Below are 12,875 nucleotides of genomic sequence, written 5' to 3'. Positions count from 1 at the left end.
AGAGAATTGTTTGGTGCTTAATTTCTATTACCACCTTTAGCCTTGTAGTTTTTTGTCTTGGAGAGACGATTGATTTTTACAAAATGTAACAGTGAAGCATTTTGAAACCCCTCTGAGTCAAAACACTACTAAGTTTTTCAAACACTCATGACATATTTAGAGTACCCCATGCAGTGAAAACCCTCTCCAAATGAAGTATATGTATGGAAAAAATAAATACTATTTTATCACGGGTCAGTTTTTTGAAACATTGTTTAATGTGGTGGTCTTGAATGCAACCCTGTTATGTTTTGACAGGTTTTTTCTTTTTTCTTTTCAGAGCCACAACTTGTATTAATGGTCAAGCATATTCCTCACAGGGCTGAATGGAGGAAAATATCCACTGAATTAACAAAGTATTCAAAATGGAGGAATACAATGACATTTAAATATAATTTCTGATGGCAATAGAACTCAAATGCTCTTGTTTTAAATGTAAAAAAAAAAAAAAGAAAGAAAAAAAAATCTAAATTATGAGTGTGTTCTGAAGTTGAATGGCTCCACTAGATTTTTCAGCCTTTTACATTTTCACAAACTTTCTGAAATTTGATGAAAACGTTTCTCATATGCAGTAAGGCCTTTTGTCTGGTCATATATTACTCAAGCCTTGTGGACAAATGGCTCCATAAAAAAAAGTGCTATTGGGGTGCTTAGGTGTCTTGAATAAGGTTTGCTTGAGAGCTTCAGAACAGCAACAAACCTTACGATTTATGTGAATTTTAAGTTACTAGAAAGATGTATTTAGTTAGAATAAAGGGGACTTTCCTTAACAACCTTATTCACCATTTCCTGTGCAGTTCAAAGACGAAATAAAAGAGATTCTGTTGAAAAAAAAAGGACTTTCAATCCACATCCTGCATTTTCAAAACAGCGCTTGTTGTTTGTGGTTGTGTGTTCTTGTAAAGCCTGTGTTCTGGGGCTTCTCACTTTTCTTTGGCATAATATGACCTCCATAACCTACATTTCACACTGACAAGTTGTTTATTGTAATTTACTGTTGGATACAACACACCAAACATGCAGGTCACAGTTACTGTAACTAAATGAAAACCTTGAAATGGTAACAAGAGGTGAGAGGGAAGTTGAACTGTAAAGCGTCCACTGTTTTCTAAGCTTCCTTACACTTCAGGGTAACCTGCTTGAGTTAGGTGTTGAATTGGGTATTTTGGTGGCCTCTGTACAGTATATGCTGGCAGGAATCCAACTGTAGTTTCCTTGAATTGTCTGCGGCAATGTTGGTCCCGCCTGCAGCAGTTGCCTTTCTCACCACAACCCCTCTACTCTTCCCTGGGGTAACTGGAAACCCCCGAGGAGGCCAGAAGAGTGGTTAGCCTTTACCTGACGTTGTGCTGACAGGATTGTGGTGCATTGAGTTCCCCCCGTTTTTTCTCAAGTAGTCAGTGGTTTGTTGGCACCCTAATGGCACCTAGAGTGGATGCTTGAAAACAAAACTTGACTGCCATCGAAAAACATGGTGAACACGTCAGCTTTTTGTGAGCTGTTTCAGTTTCACAGTGCAAACATAAGCTGTACTCTACCTACACATGTAGCAGAATGTATTGCTCCTGCAGTCTGACCTCTCACAAACCCCATGATGCAGAATGCTGGCTAAACACATCATAGGGTTTCTACAAAGCAGAAGTGACCATCATCCTTTGATGTAAGTCCTGGTGACTATGATGAGATAAGCAATATAAAAAAATCCAGTGTGTGTTATTGTCATACTACATACCGTGGGCTGGTTCCTCCTCACATTCCACCAAAACAACTCAAAGGAAGATGCAACAGCATTACATGTCATGATATGATGAAATCATCATTGAGTAACAGCACCGCCGGTCAGAAGCTTCATCCTGTGCTGTCATGAAAACTCTCCCTACATTGGCCAAGAAGGTCCACCCTGTTACGCACATGTAAAAGTCTCTGATTGAGAAATGCATTTATCCGGTGACCTTGCCAGCTTCCTGTGCAAATTTCTGCATGAAAATATTGCAAAATTCAACATGAATACAGCTGAATGCAAAAGGTAAATATACTACTAATACTACAACTACATACAACATACAAGTCATGTGAAGAATCCTTTAATTGGTGCTGAATTACAATGAGATTGTTACAGCATTTTATTCTCAAAGATCCCATGACTGCATTCAGTTGGATACAAGTAACTTTACATTTGTGTTTTATAATGTGGGTAATGAAAAGGAAACACCATATCTGTGCAGGTTTATGTACTGTGGTGAGCTCACTTTTACTGTTTCAGCACCCACCAGGTTCTCAGCCTCTTACCCACACTCTCTAGATGGCCGGAAAAGCATCTGAGTGAACTGTATCAGAGGGCAAGGCAGGCTAATTGGACAATGTCCTTACATGCCTGCTCAGTAAACAGGCATGTAAGGACATTGCCCAGTCTTGTTTAATGAAAGAGGAAAGAAAAAAGAAAAAGAACAAACAAAAAACAAAAAAAACTGCACATCTGTAAAACAAAAAAAACAGAAAAAAAGAAAAAAAGAGAAAAAAAAGAGGAAATTCTGGGAAATTTGGTTACGTCATTTCCAGTGTGGTTTCTGTCTCTTAAGAGTGTGGTTATGACGAGTCAGAGCAACTTGACTCTGACACTGAGCGGAGAATGAATGGTCATGTAAAGAGTATGCATTTTCAACAGTTTATGGAACCAGCAACAAGTAAGTTTGATTACAGCTACACTTCTACTAAAAAAATTGAAATAGCTTGAAATAGCTTTAAAACACTAAAGCATCTTTTCTTTCCATTGTGCATTGCGCTTTTGTGACTATTTTTACACAACTGTTGTGACACTTGACACTTTGAAGTTTTAGATTCAATTTTAGTGCTTCAAAGTTTTTGGAAGAGTGTATTATTGAAGTAGTAGTATTTAAGTAATGACTTCTTTAACTGTATGGAGCCAATGTTTAAAGAGACTGACAATGTTTAATGGTATTTATGCATTGTATCATTGTATAAAATGCCTGCACTGATAATATAACAGACGTCTATGCTAAATGTTTGCCATGTGAAGAATCTATTTTTACACCTACACTTGTGGCTTTACAATGGAGTTCCCCTTAATCGATGTGATGTAGGATAAACTGACCAGTTCCTTTCTCCTCAGCATTACTCTCTCTCCTGCTGCTTATGGCTGTTGATTCAACAAGAACTGTGGCAGCAAGCAGAAACCAGCAGTGTGGGAATTCTCTGCAACAGACTTTGAAGCTGACCAGACTCGCACATAAGGAATCTGTCGACCTCATCAAAAGATATGTGAGTACGGACATAAATCTGAATCTTGTTTTTTTTGCTGTGTTAAATCTTCATCTGCTTGTTCAGTATTTTACCTATATATATAACATGCTGACTACTCATGCCCCTCTTTAAGATGTGCAGCTTAATTAAGAGTCTGATTCCTTCTTTGTAGAAAGCCTCCCAAGGAGAGTTGTCAGAGCTTTTCTGCAAGGTGTCAGTGAGTGATGTCCCTGATCCCAACATCTCCGGTATGGAGCCCCCGGAGAGGCTACTGAGCATCTACACACACCTCCAAGCCTTCTTCCCGCATTTCAAGCGTGTATACGAGCAGCAGACAGACTTACAGTCACCCACGAGCCCGCTGTTGACCGAGCTCACCATGGTCAGTGCTCGCAGCAGTACACTGGGTGCTCAGCTAAACAACTTTTATCAGAGTGTCTTCCCAAACCTGCCAATACAGGAGCCAGCAGGGAGGCCGACGTCACTACCTCCACCTCAGAACATCTTCCAGCAAAAAGTCTATGGCTGTGTGGTCCTGAAGACTTACAAGGAGTTCCTGTCAAATGTTTCCAGAGAACTGAGAACTCTAAAAAGCAAACTGTGCAGACGGAGGATACAGTTGAACTCAATCTTCTTCTGAGTATGACCAAAGGCTGGCCTGGGACAGCAGATTTCAAACCTGTAACACTTGCAACCACTGACTTAAAAGAGACTATTGAAATGGTAATGAGTGTAAAGGTGGCTGGCACATCAATGATCGAATATTATATATTTGTGTATAGATATATATACATACATATACATACACACACATATATATATATGTGTGTATGTATATATATATATATTATATTATTTAATATTTATTTCTGCAGTGAATTAAAATTAGAAAATAGTGGAAAAAAGCTCTCTATCTGTGTTTGTGTTATATTTAAGATGTCTAAATGTTATGTATGTCTACGTGCAACCGTTAAATCATTAAAAATATTTTTCTGACATATTTCTTTGTGATATTTAATTTATTTGTGCTGCATGCACACTTTCAAAACCATGGCAGTAGAATTCCCCCCAAATATTTGTTAAAAAAAGTGAACTCATTTTGACCGATTTTTTATGCATTAGACAAGTAGCAGCATAATTGGTGCTTGATGCATCATGTGTTGTTTTCTGCACAGAATTAGTGCATGAAGACAAGTTAAAAGAAAATCAGGAAGCTGCTGAGACGCTGACTGTGTGATATCAGCTCAGAATGACGCATGTGTTCAACACAAGGCTGCATCAGATAGGAAAGATTTCATGAAACTGGCGGGCTGTCTGGCTAGTCACAAGGTGTGGGTGTGTCTGGGTCAGATAACTGTATGTGTTAATAGTGTTGCATCCTCATATAGATTGGATATGCAAGTGTACGGTGGGGAGGGGAAAACAGGGAAGTTGAAATTCTGCAGAAAAACCCATTTAAAAAAAGACATCAGTCACTCCCTGCCAACATGTCACCTACACATACATACAGAATAATAGCTTAATAAAGGTTTTTTTGTTGAAATGAAGTAATGCTTGACTAAACCTTCCTTAGATCACAAGTTTTCAGGAAACTGGAAGTAGATGGGGGATTCACTCTGGGTCATATATCAAGTTCCCTCTAATAACTGCGCTTTATTTAAAGCACCAACACAGAGGGTACCTCAGGGCAACAGTCTACATTATTCATTCGTTTTCACTACCCACTTTGTGCTTTTCAGGACCTCAGAAGTAGGTGAAGTTTATCCTAGCAAGTTGTAGTGACAATGTAGAAACACCTGAAGTCCTGACTGTGACACACTCTCTACTTTGACTTACAAGTGTTGGTACCTGATGAAGGAAAACCTGAATAATATCAATGCAAACCCCCCAGGATCTAATGTAACTGCGGTGACCCACCTGTCATCAATCTACAGTACAAGCATGTGATGATTTGTCTGCTTCTGTTCAACTGTAACTTTTGTTTTTGGTACCCCACTGAATCCAGAAACAGTTCAATAAATGAATTTCATTTTCAACTGCCATGTCATTTTCTGCAGGGCGTTGGCTTTGCGAAAGAAAAAATGACTCAACAAATTATGAGTTAAAAAAATACAATCAGCTATTAAATCAATTTAAATAACTATTAGTATGGTATTAGAGTGACTCCCAAGGTACATTAGAACTTAAACTTAAACTTAAAAATCTTAATGTTCACCTTATGTTATATACCCAAATACTTTGAGGGCTTTTTAGAAATGGAAAAAAATGTTAACCAGCTGTCTTATAATGAATCCTGAAGTTCATGTGCATAAACGTTTCTCTATAGACCCACAACAGACCCAGCACTGAGCACAGGCACTGACAATAATAAATGTGAACCAAAATTTTAATATTTAATATTTTATTGCAAAACGTGCACAGCTTTAAAAAGTACATGCCTAAATGATACAATGTCACTGGATGTAAGATATTGTGACAGATCCAATCCCTCAAAAAGCACTGCATCAGCCATGTTTTACTATCTGGGACACTATAAAAACATCATTACAACATTATTAATGAATTAGGTGGAAGTTCATTATGATTTCACATGCCCTTCATATTCTGACCTATAGAGGGCAGTATACACCGAGGACTGAAAGATGAAGTCAAAGTGCATTTAAAAGGTGCTGCTGGGTATCTTTGGGCATTAGACAGACAGTCTATTGGCATTCACAGATTAAATGATGCAGTTAGTTTACATCCAACACACCACAAAAAGAGTCAATATCATGTCTGTGCCATATAACACCAAAAGCTGAGGACATAATAAAAAAAAATGGATCTGAACAAATGTCCAAAGCATGCAAGTTTATAGGTTATAAAGTCATTGCATGCTGGTAAAGATTATATAACAACAATAACAGCATTTCATAAAACAGTGAAAAACATTTGTAAGACTCCTCTTCCTCTAAAAAGAAAACAGTTTTTGTTTCTGACTAGCCATTTTCAATACACTTGAATTCTTATATTTATGTGTTTACAAAAAGAGATGACACCACAAATCGGAGTAATAGGACCAATAATCGCTCTTGAGATGATTTATAACTTAAATTAAGCGTCAAACCTGATATGAAACTGTAAAATCTTTTTTTTGTTCTCAGTTTTATCTTCAATGAGAATAATAGGATTTGTGGTTTTTTTAGACATAATACACATTTTATGATACACTGAAGGCTGTTAAATAGTCATTTTAGCTTCTAATGGGAAACTAAATGAACTACATATTCTAATAACAAACATGTCATGATATCCTTACATTATTAAAGAGAAGCTCCTGAATATAAACTTATTGGACTGCGATTGTCAACAAACAAAGTAGTTCATTAAGGTTTTTTCCATGATGTGAATGAGAGTCATTTACTCTCTGTGGGTGCTAAAGTGTATTTATACTTTTGTCTCTATGACTAAATTCATATTTGTGAATGTTTTAAAAGGTTATGGCCATTGGGAGGTGAAGTAGACTTATGCTTTACGGTAAAATGTCCCCTTCTTCTCAAATTAGAACTAATCAGATACCGCCTTTAGGCATTTAATCTTGCATGACAGCACTCCCATTTCCTTTTTTATCAGAAGTACTCGTCATGAAACTCCTGTCAGATTTCTGCTCCATGAGGTCTTTCATTGTGCGTGTAGTGTGCAGAGCATGCACCATGTTAAATATGCTGCAATGTGTCACAGTTGTATTCTTTATGTACTTACAAACCTTGATTATTAGACACATCTACATACATTTCAAAGTCAGTTATATCCCTGATTATTGATTTATGGCATTAACAGTTTTAAAGGTTATTCCGGCATACATATCTGCATGCATGGAGTCATTTTATTATTGCTTTGTCAAACTACTTACAGGCTGATTGTTCTTTAACTGATTATCTCATATTATTGCTTACAATCAAATAAAGTGCGACTAACACATCCACAGTATCCACATGTATTTTCTCTGAATTTGCATAGTTATTCAAACATGAGCAAGGCATATATTCCATATAAGCGACAAACATTGGTGTAGGAAATAGAGCCTGGACGATATTCAGCCAGATATATATATCACAGATATATCAGTGTCAATGTTGTATATTTTACTATATGTGTATTTTTTATGTTTGAATTCATATTGGAAGCATTTTATGTATCATTTGTTCCTTTTTATTATTTATTCACCTTTACTATATAAGTGCATAAACTGTAACATATCATGCCTCCATTACATATCTTTGTCACAAGTATTATATAACCACATTTAAGGGACCAAATGTGTGTTTGACTGCAAAAAATGTGTGTTTTGGTTTATATCTGTATATACACGGTCGCCCATAAAGTTGGAATAATTTTGTTTTCAGACACATTCCTCTTTTTATTTTCTATTTATACACATCAGTAATCACCTTTGACCAGGTGCAATGAGATTCATCAATACAATTTTGAGAATATAAACACTTTATCTATCAAGAATAAATCACATTGTCACAATCATCATATGGAAAGAGGTAAAAAATATTTTATTCCAACTTTATGGGCGACCGTTTATCGGCTGATATATCGATATTAGAATTTTTTTTACTCCATGATATAAGTATCGGCCCCAAAAATCTAGTATTGGTCAGGCCCTAGTAGGAAACAAAAGATAGTTATTGCTGCTGTGAAAGCATGAGTATGTGTCCTCAGAGTTTCCCCGCTACATCATTCAGTGTACCAACCTTACTTGCATAGACTTGGTGTGTCCATATTCAGAAAACGAATGTTCATTTTCGACTCAATTTCGAAGCCATTCAGTAACTGCAGAAGAAAATTTTATATCATTTATTTGGCACAATGTACTTTCAAAATACAGTATATACTGTATACTATGGTGCTTATTCCGTAGACCCACCTTGAGGAAATGCTCAAATGTGATGCCTTCATAGAATTCATCAGGTTCCTGTGTGTAAAAAAAGTGAAATCCCTGAGGCTGTCAAAGAATTAAAGTTAATTTTATCTTGAGATATTATCGCTTACATACCATGTGGCCCATTGAAATACCGGCCACCTCCAACATGGCTGCATCAGCAATGCTTTTGGCTGTATCCTTCCCCAGGGCCCCACTGCGAGATAACAGCTCCTCCACAACCTAGACAGACAAATAAAATATTACTACGATGACTAAAAGGCTTGATGTACTTTTAATGCCTCCTTCCTTCCCTCATTATTAAATTAAATGTGTTTCAGTCAGGCAGGGAGTTCCAGTCCTCTGAAATGATGCCAACGTGGAAGTAACTTAAAACTGCATTCTATCAAAAGGCCACCAGGGGGCGACCGTTTTGGTGTCAAAAGGACTTCCGTCTCTATACAAGTCAATGGAGAATTCACCAACTTCTCACTTGATTTCTAACCTCAGTAAACGTTTTCAAAATGTGTTTATGGTCTCAAACGCTAGTTTAAAGCCTTCTTCAATGCAGTATGATGTTCATTTGGGACATTTTGGCCTCCCTGATTTTATATTTGACGATAAAGCAGGGTATGCATTAGGGTGTGGCTACGTCGTGATTGACAGGTTGATTGGTTCACAGGTTCAGGAGGGCGCCTCTTGCTCCTCCTGATGCCCATATAAGTAGAATCCGTGTTTTTTTTTTACCCAGCATGCACCGGAAATTTTAAAGATGCCGCTGCCCAGATCCGAAACTATTCGCTTCCAAGCAGCAGTCCACAAACCAATGGGTGACGTCACGGATGTTACGTCCATTTTATATACAGTCTATGGTTTCAGTAAGGCAGCTGACTCTTCCTCTATGCAAAATATTCATTTTAAATCACCTTTAAAATGCTCAAATGATGCTGATAAACTGATAAAAGCCAAACCACAAACATGAGAATTTTGTGATGTGTTCAAGACTCAATCATGATTTGCCCATATTGTGAGTAAAGATGACTGTAATCTTCACCAGTTATAAAAAGATGGAGAATTGTTTTGTCTGTAGAGGTGAGCAGAAGCTTACATGTCTGTATTCTTCGAGAGTTATTGTTCCATCGTTGTTTGTGTCATGCATGTTGAACAAAACTGCGGAGACAAAAGAACCGTCAGTTTAACAGCAGTGTGTCAGCCATAGATAATGTCAAGCATGTAATCATGTGATATTTACTGTGAGACACACATCTCAGTTTCTCCCTCCTGACGCTCTCACGCTGCTCTTCCGTCATGTTTAGTGAAGGGGGCCTGAAGTGGGACATGACCACCAAGAACTCCTCAAAGTTGATCTCCTCGATGGTCCCCTCCCCATTCTGCCGAAAGTTTCTGAACAAATACACACAAAGCAAACTTTATAATAAATGAAATTCTTAGATGTCATCCCACACATAATTAAATTAAGAAAGTTGTTTGAGATACAGCTACATATACTAAGTTAAAAACACAACCTGGCACCATCATGTCTCTCGGAACTGATTCACATCTACACACCCTCCCGAACTCTCCGATCCTCCTCTGCCAACCAGCTCTTTGCCCCATCTGCCAACTTAACTACCATCATGGGGTCAAGAGCTTTCAGCCGATCTGCCCCCCCGCCTCAGGAACTCTCTCCCACCAGACATTTGCACTTCTGACTCTGTTTCCACCTTTAAATCCCGCCTGAAAACGCTCCTATTCAGAGTGGCATACTCTGTCTCACACTAACTATGCATCACGTTCTTGTTTATTTATTGTACTGATGCACTTTATAGTCACATTCATATTTATTCTTTATCTTTGTTTGATGTACTGTTGTCGTGTTTTATGTGCCTTGTAAGGTGTCATTGAGTGCTTTGAAAGGAGCCTTTAAATATAATGCATTATTATTGTTAAAACATTTCAGACATTCAGATATCATCACTGCACCTTCTGTCAAAGAAGGCCCCTATAATCTGGGAACGGATGGGATTGCACGCCAGATCTGGGATCTCGTTGAAGTGATCTCTCCTGGAAGAACAGAAAGGATTTTAAGGCACGGCACATTGTGTCATATAATACTTAACTGTCACAGGTTGCAAACTGTTGACATGACCTGTTAAGCAGGTTTGCATTTCCATAAAAAAGTTGGTGAAATGTCAGGCTGAGTGCTGATTGTCAGGAGCTTCAAAACAATAAATCACATTGAAACAGAAACCTTAAAGTGACACTGAAAAGTTCAAAAATCTACTTACTGCAGAGTTTCTTCATTGTGACTCAACTGCTTGAATCTTTTATGGAGGACTCCGATCTGTTCACATGAAACTGAAAACAGTAAAAAGACAATCTGAAGACAATTTAAGCATCATAAGATCAAAATAAATTCCAACTGAACCATATGCAAACAAACATTAACCGGCAGACAAAGTAGACACTTGAGTAAACACTTAAAATCAAATAGGAATTAATCATTTTTACAATTCCTATAAATACATTGTTGACTCTGATAGTAACAACTCATTTTTCCTTCACAAGTGTTAGAAGCTTTCAAGGCCTCAGATTTGGATATTCATATTTCATGTAAAACACTTTGGTTTATTATCACATTCATCTCTTTCACAAGAGGCTACAGGTGAAATTTAACTATAGTTTAATGTTAAAAATCAATAATCATGAAAGTGCAATATTACAACCTCCTCTTTCAACTACAGGCCAACAACGTCTAATCTATTATTTACTGCACCTCTCTGTAAACCGAGAAGTTACTCTTCCATTAACTTGCAGTTTAAATTATTTATTGCTACTGCACCAAACAGACCGGTTTTCCTTCGAATCAGAGATGTAGATACATGCGTATTTATGACTGTGGGCAAATAATTGTCATCTCTTTGCTTACGCATGACTGAAAAGGTCGGGTTTCCCCTTTAAGATCAATAAAATTAGACTGAACTACACTTTATTTCCGGTGCAGTGAGCTCATGTTTACACACATCCTGGGTGTCTGATGTCATTTCAACAGAAACGCTTACAAAGCCAACACAAAAACAACAGCAATGACTACTCACAGCCCGTCCTCTCCGCCAGATCAATGTACTCCTGATGGCCAGGTAAGGACTGTAAGGCGCCCATACCTCTAAAAAGAAAAAAAAGCACGACAAGTCCAGTTTAAACCGGGGTAGCCCCCCAGACAGGTACAAACTGTTAAAACTGCACCGGATCTCACAATATTATGTTCCGGAATCATCCATCTCCACCTGAGTGTTTGTGCAGCAAGATGCAGGCTCCCTGTGCGATCACCAGGCTGCTCTCATCATCCTCCGCACACAACGCACACAACGCACTCTATTTCCGCAACTACAGACTGCTGATGACGACACACAACAGGCTGCAGTTTCAATTATTCATTTAGACTTTTTTATTTATTTTATTTTTTATTTTTCATTCAGAGGCTGCCACTATTGACTGGGACCTTTGTGCAGGATGGAGCAGTTCTCGTGACAGACATTTTGGTTACGTGATGATTTAAACTGTTTTAAATTAGTAAAATAAAGTAATGTTGTAATTTGTTTTTCTTCTGCAAACCTTTTTTTCATATTGTTCTGTCAGTTAACTGTGCAATTAAATTTTATTTTCCAAATTGAAGGTCTAAATAGTGTTTGAAAAAAAAATAAATGAATTTTTTTCCACCCACTTATTTAGGGCCCTCCTATCTTAATACTGGAAATACTAAAATACAAGCTACATGTGAGTTTTTAATGGAGACACGTACACCTGCCACGTTCTGCTATTCACAGAAAATATACAGAATGCATTAGTGCTCTTAAAGTTGGCACAAGGTAATTTCATTTTGTGTTGATTTAACGCCCCCTGTGGACAAAAGTGGTAGTGTTTTTTTGGGATGAAGACCACTTCTGCATCGTGTTGTAAAGATCTTGGCCAGCATGTGTTTTTGGAAGTGAGTGGAAGAAAGAGTCACTTACTTTTGATACTATTTTGTGTTCTTTTTTATACATAGCTCGATGAGGTCATGCATCTGTTTGTGACTATGTAAGATTAATAATTGTAACATAAAGATGGTGAAGCAAACTAACAATTGCATGATTGTTTTCATACACCCAGGTTACATGTACGGTCATATTATATTATAGTTAATATTTAGAAATGAATGGTATTTTTTGTCAAACCAGACCAAAAATGGACTCCCTCCTTCTCTAAATTTTTTTGAGCCATTTCACACATTTATATCTTCAGTTATTAAAGATGAAAACCTAACGCAGGAAGTCGCTGGTTGGCACCATCGGTTTTGCATGGGGTGTGGCCTGAGGTTCATCGTGTTTGAATATTTGCAACCACAAATCAGCCAGTAGCAGGTACCGACTTTTGTGAGTCATTGTTGAGAGCATGAACACTTGCTTTATAGTAACTCAAACACAACATGTAGGGAGTGTTGTTATCTGTTATCCAGATATCCTGCAGGAGGAACTGAAAAGAGCTCCAGCAACAAGTAACATTAAAACTATGTAGTACTAATGTGCACCACATGGTGGCAGCATTTCATCAAGTGTGTAATATAACACCAGTTTATAGAGAAATGTCAGTTATTAATAACGCAATTTATCCTCAGCTATCTCCC

At 37.6% G+C, this 12,875-nt stretch overlaps 2 protein-coding genes across 2 annotated transcripts; one reads left to right on the top strand and one right to left on the bottom strand.

Annotated features, from left to right (window-relative positions):
- Nucleotides 1–2,668: 2,668 nt before the first annotated feature.
- On the top strand, nucleotides 2,669–3,940 carry m17 (IL-6 subfamily cytokine M17). Its single transcript, XM_062435155.1, has 3 exons — nucleotides 2,669–2,723; nucleotides 3,170–3,318; nucleotides 3,473–3,940. Exons 1-3 carry the CDS (start codon nucleotides 2,669–2,671, stop codon nucleotides 3,938–3,940), a joined length of 672 nt encoding a protein of 223 aa, XP_062291139.1.
- Nucleotides 3,941–7,369: 3,429 nt separating this feature from the next.
- On the bottom strand, nucleotides 7,370–11,371 carry tescb (tescalcin b). The gene is made up of 8 exons (XM_062434846.1): nucleotides 11,308–11,371; nucleotides 10,498–10,567; nucleotides 10,193–10,273; nucleotides 9,474–9,613; nucleotides 9,318–9,379; nucleotides 8,345–8,452; nucleotides 8,216–8,263; nucleotides 7,370–8,121 (listed from the first exon to the last, which is right to left on the bottom strand). Exons 1-8 carry the CDS (start codon nucleotides 11,369–11,371, stop codon nucleotides 8,044–8,046), a joined length of 651 nt encoding a protein of 216 aa, XP_062290830.1. The 3' UTR covers nucleotides 7,370–8,043.
- Between the last annotated feature and the right edge of the window lie 1,504 nt (nucleotides 11,372–12,875).

The sequence above is a fragment of the Scomber scombrus genome, chromosome 15 (assembly GCF_963691925.1).
Source record: "Scomber scombrus chromosome 15, fScoSco1.1, whole genome shotgun sequence".
In the NCBI taxonomy this organism is placed as follows: domain Eukaryota; kingdom Metazoa; phylum Chordata; class Actinopteri; order Scombriformes; family Scombridae; genus Scomber; species Scomber scombrus.
Note: the sequence above shows the minus strand (reverse complement) of the source record. Positions and strands in the feature narration are given on the sequence as shown.

Coding starts and splice junctions, on each gene's coding strand:
- m17 (XM_062435155.1), top strand. CDS start 2,669: ATGAATGGTCATGTAAAGAGTATGCATTTTCAACAGTTTATGGAACCA. Junction 2,724..3,169: donor GTTTATGGAACCAGCAACAA/GTAAGTTTGATT, acceptor CTTTCTCCTCAG/CATTACTCTCTCTCCTGCTG. Junction 3,319..3,472: donor TCGACCTCATCAAAAGATAT/GTGAGTACGGAC, acceptor CCTTCTTTGTAG/AAAGCCTCCCAAGGAGAGTT.
- tescb (XM_062434846.1), bottom strand. CDS start 11,371: ATGGGCGCCTTACAGTCCTTACCTGGCCATCAGGAGTACATTGATCTG. Junction 8,453..9,317: donor CTCTCGAAGAATACAGACAT/GTAAGCTTCTGC, acceptor TTGTCTGTCTAG/GTTGTGGAGGAGCTGTTATC. Junction 8,264..8,344: donor GTATTTCAATGGGCCACATG/GTATGTAAGCGA, acceptor TTTTACACACAG/GAACCTGATGAATTCTATGA.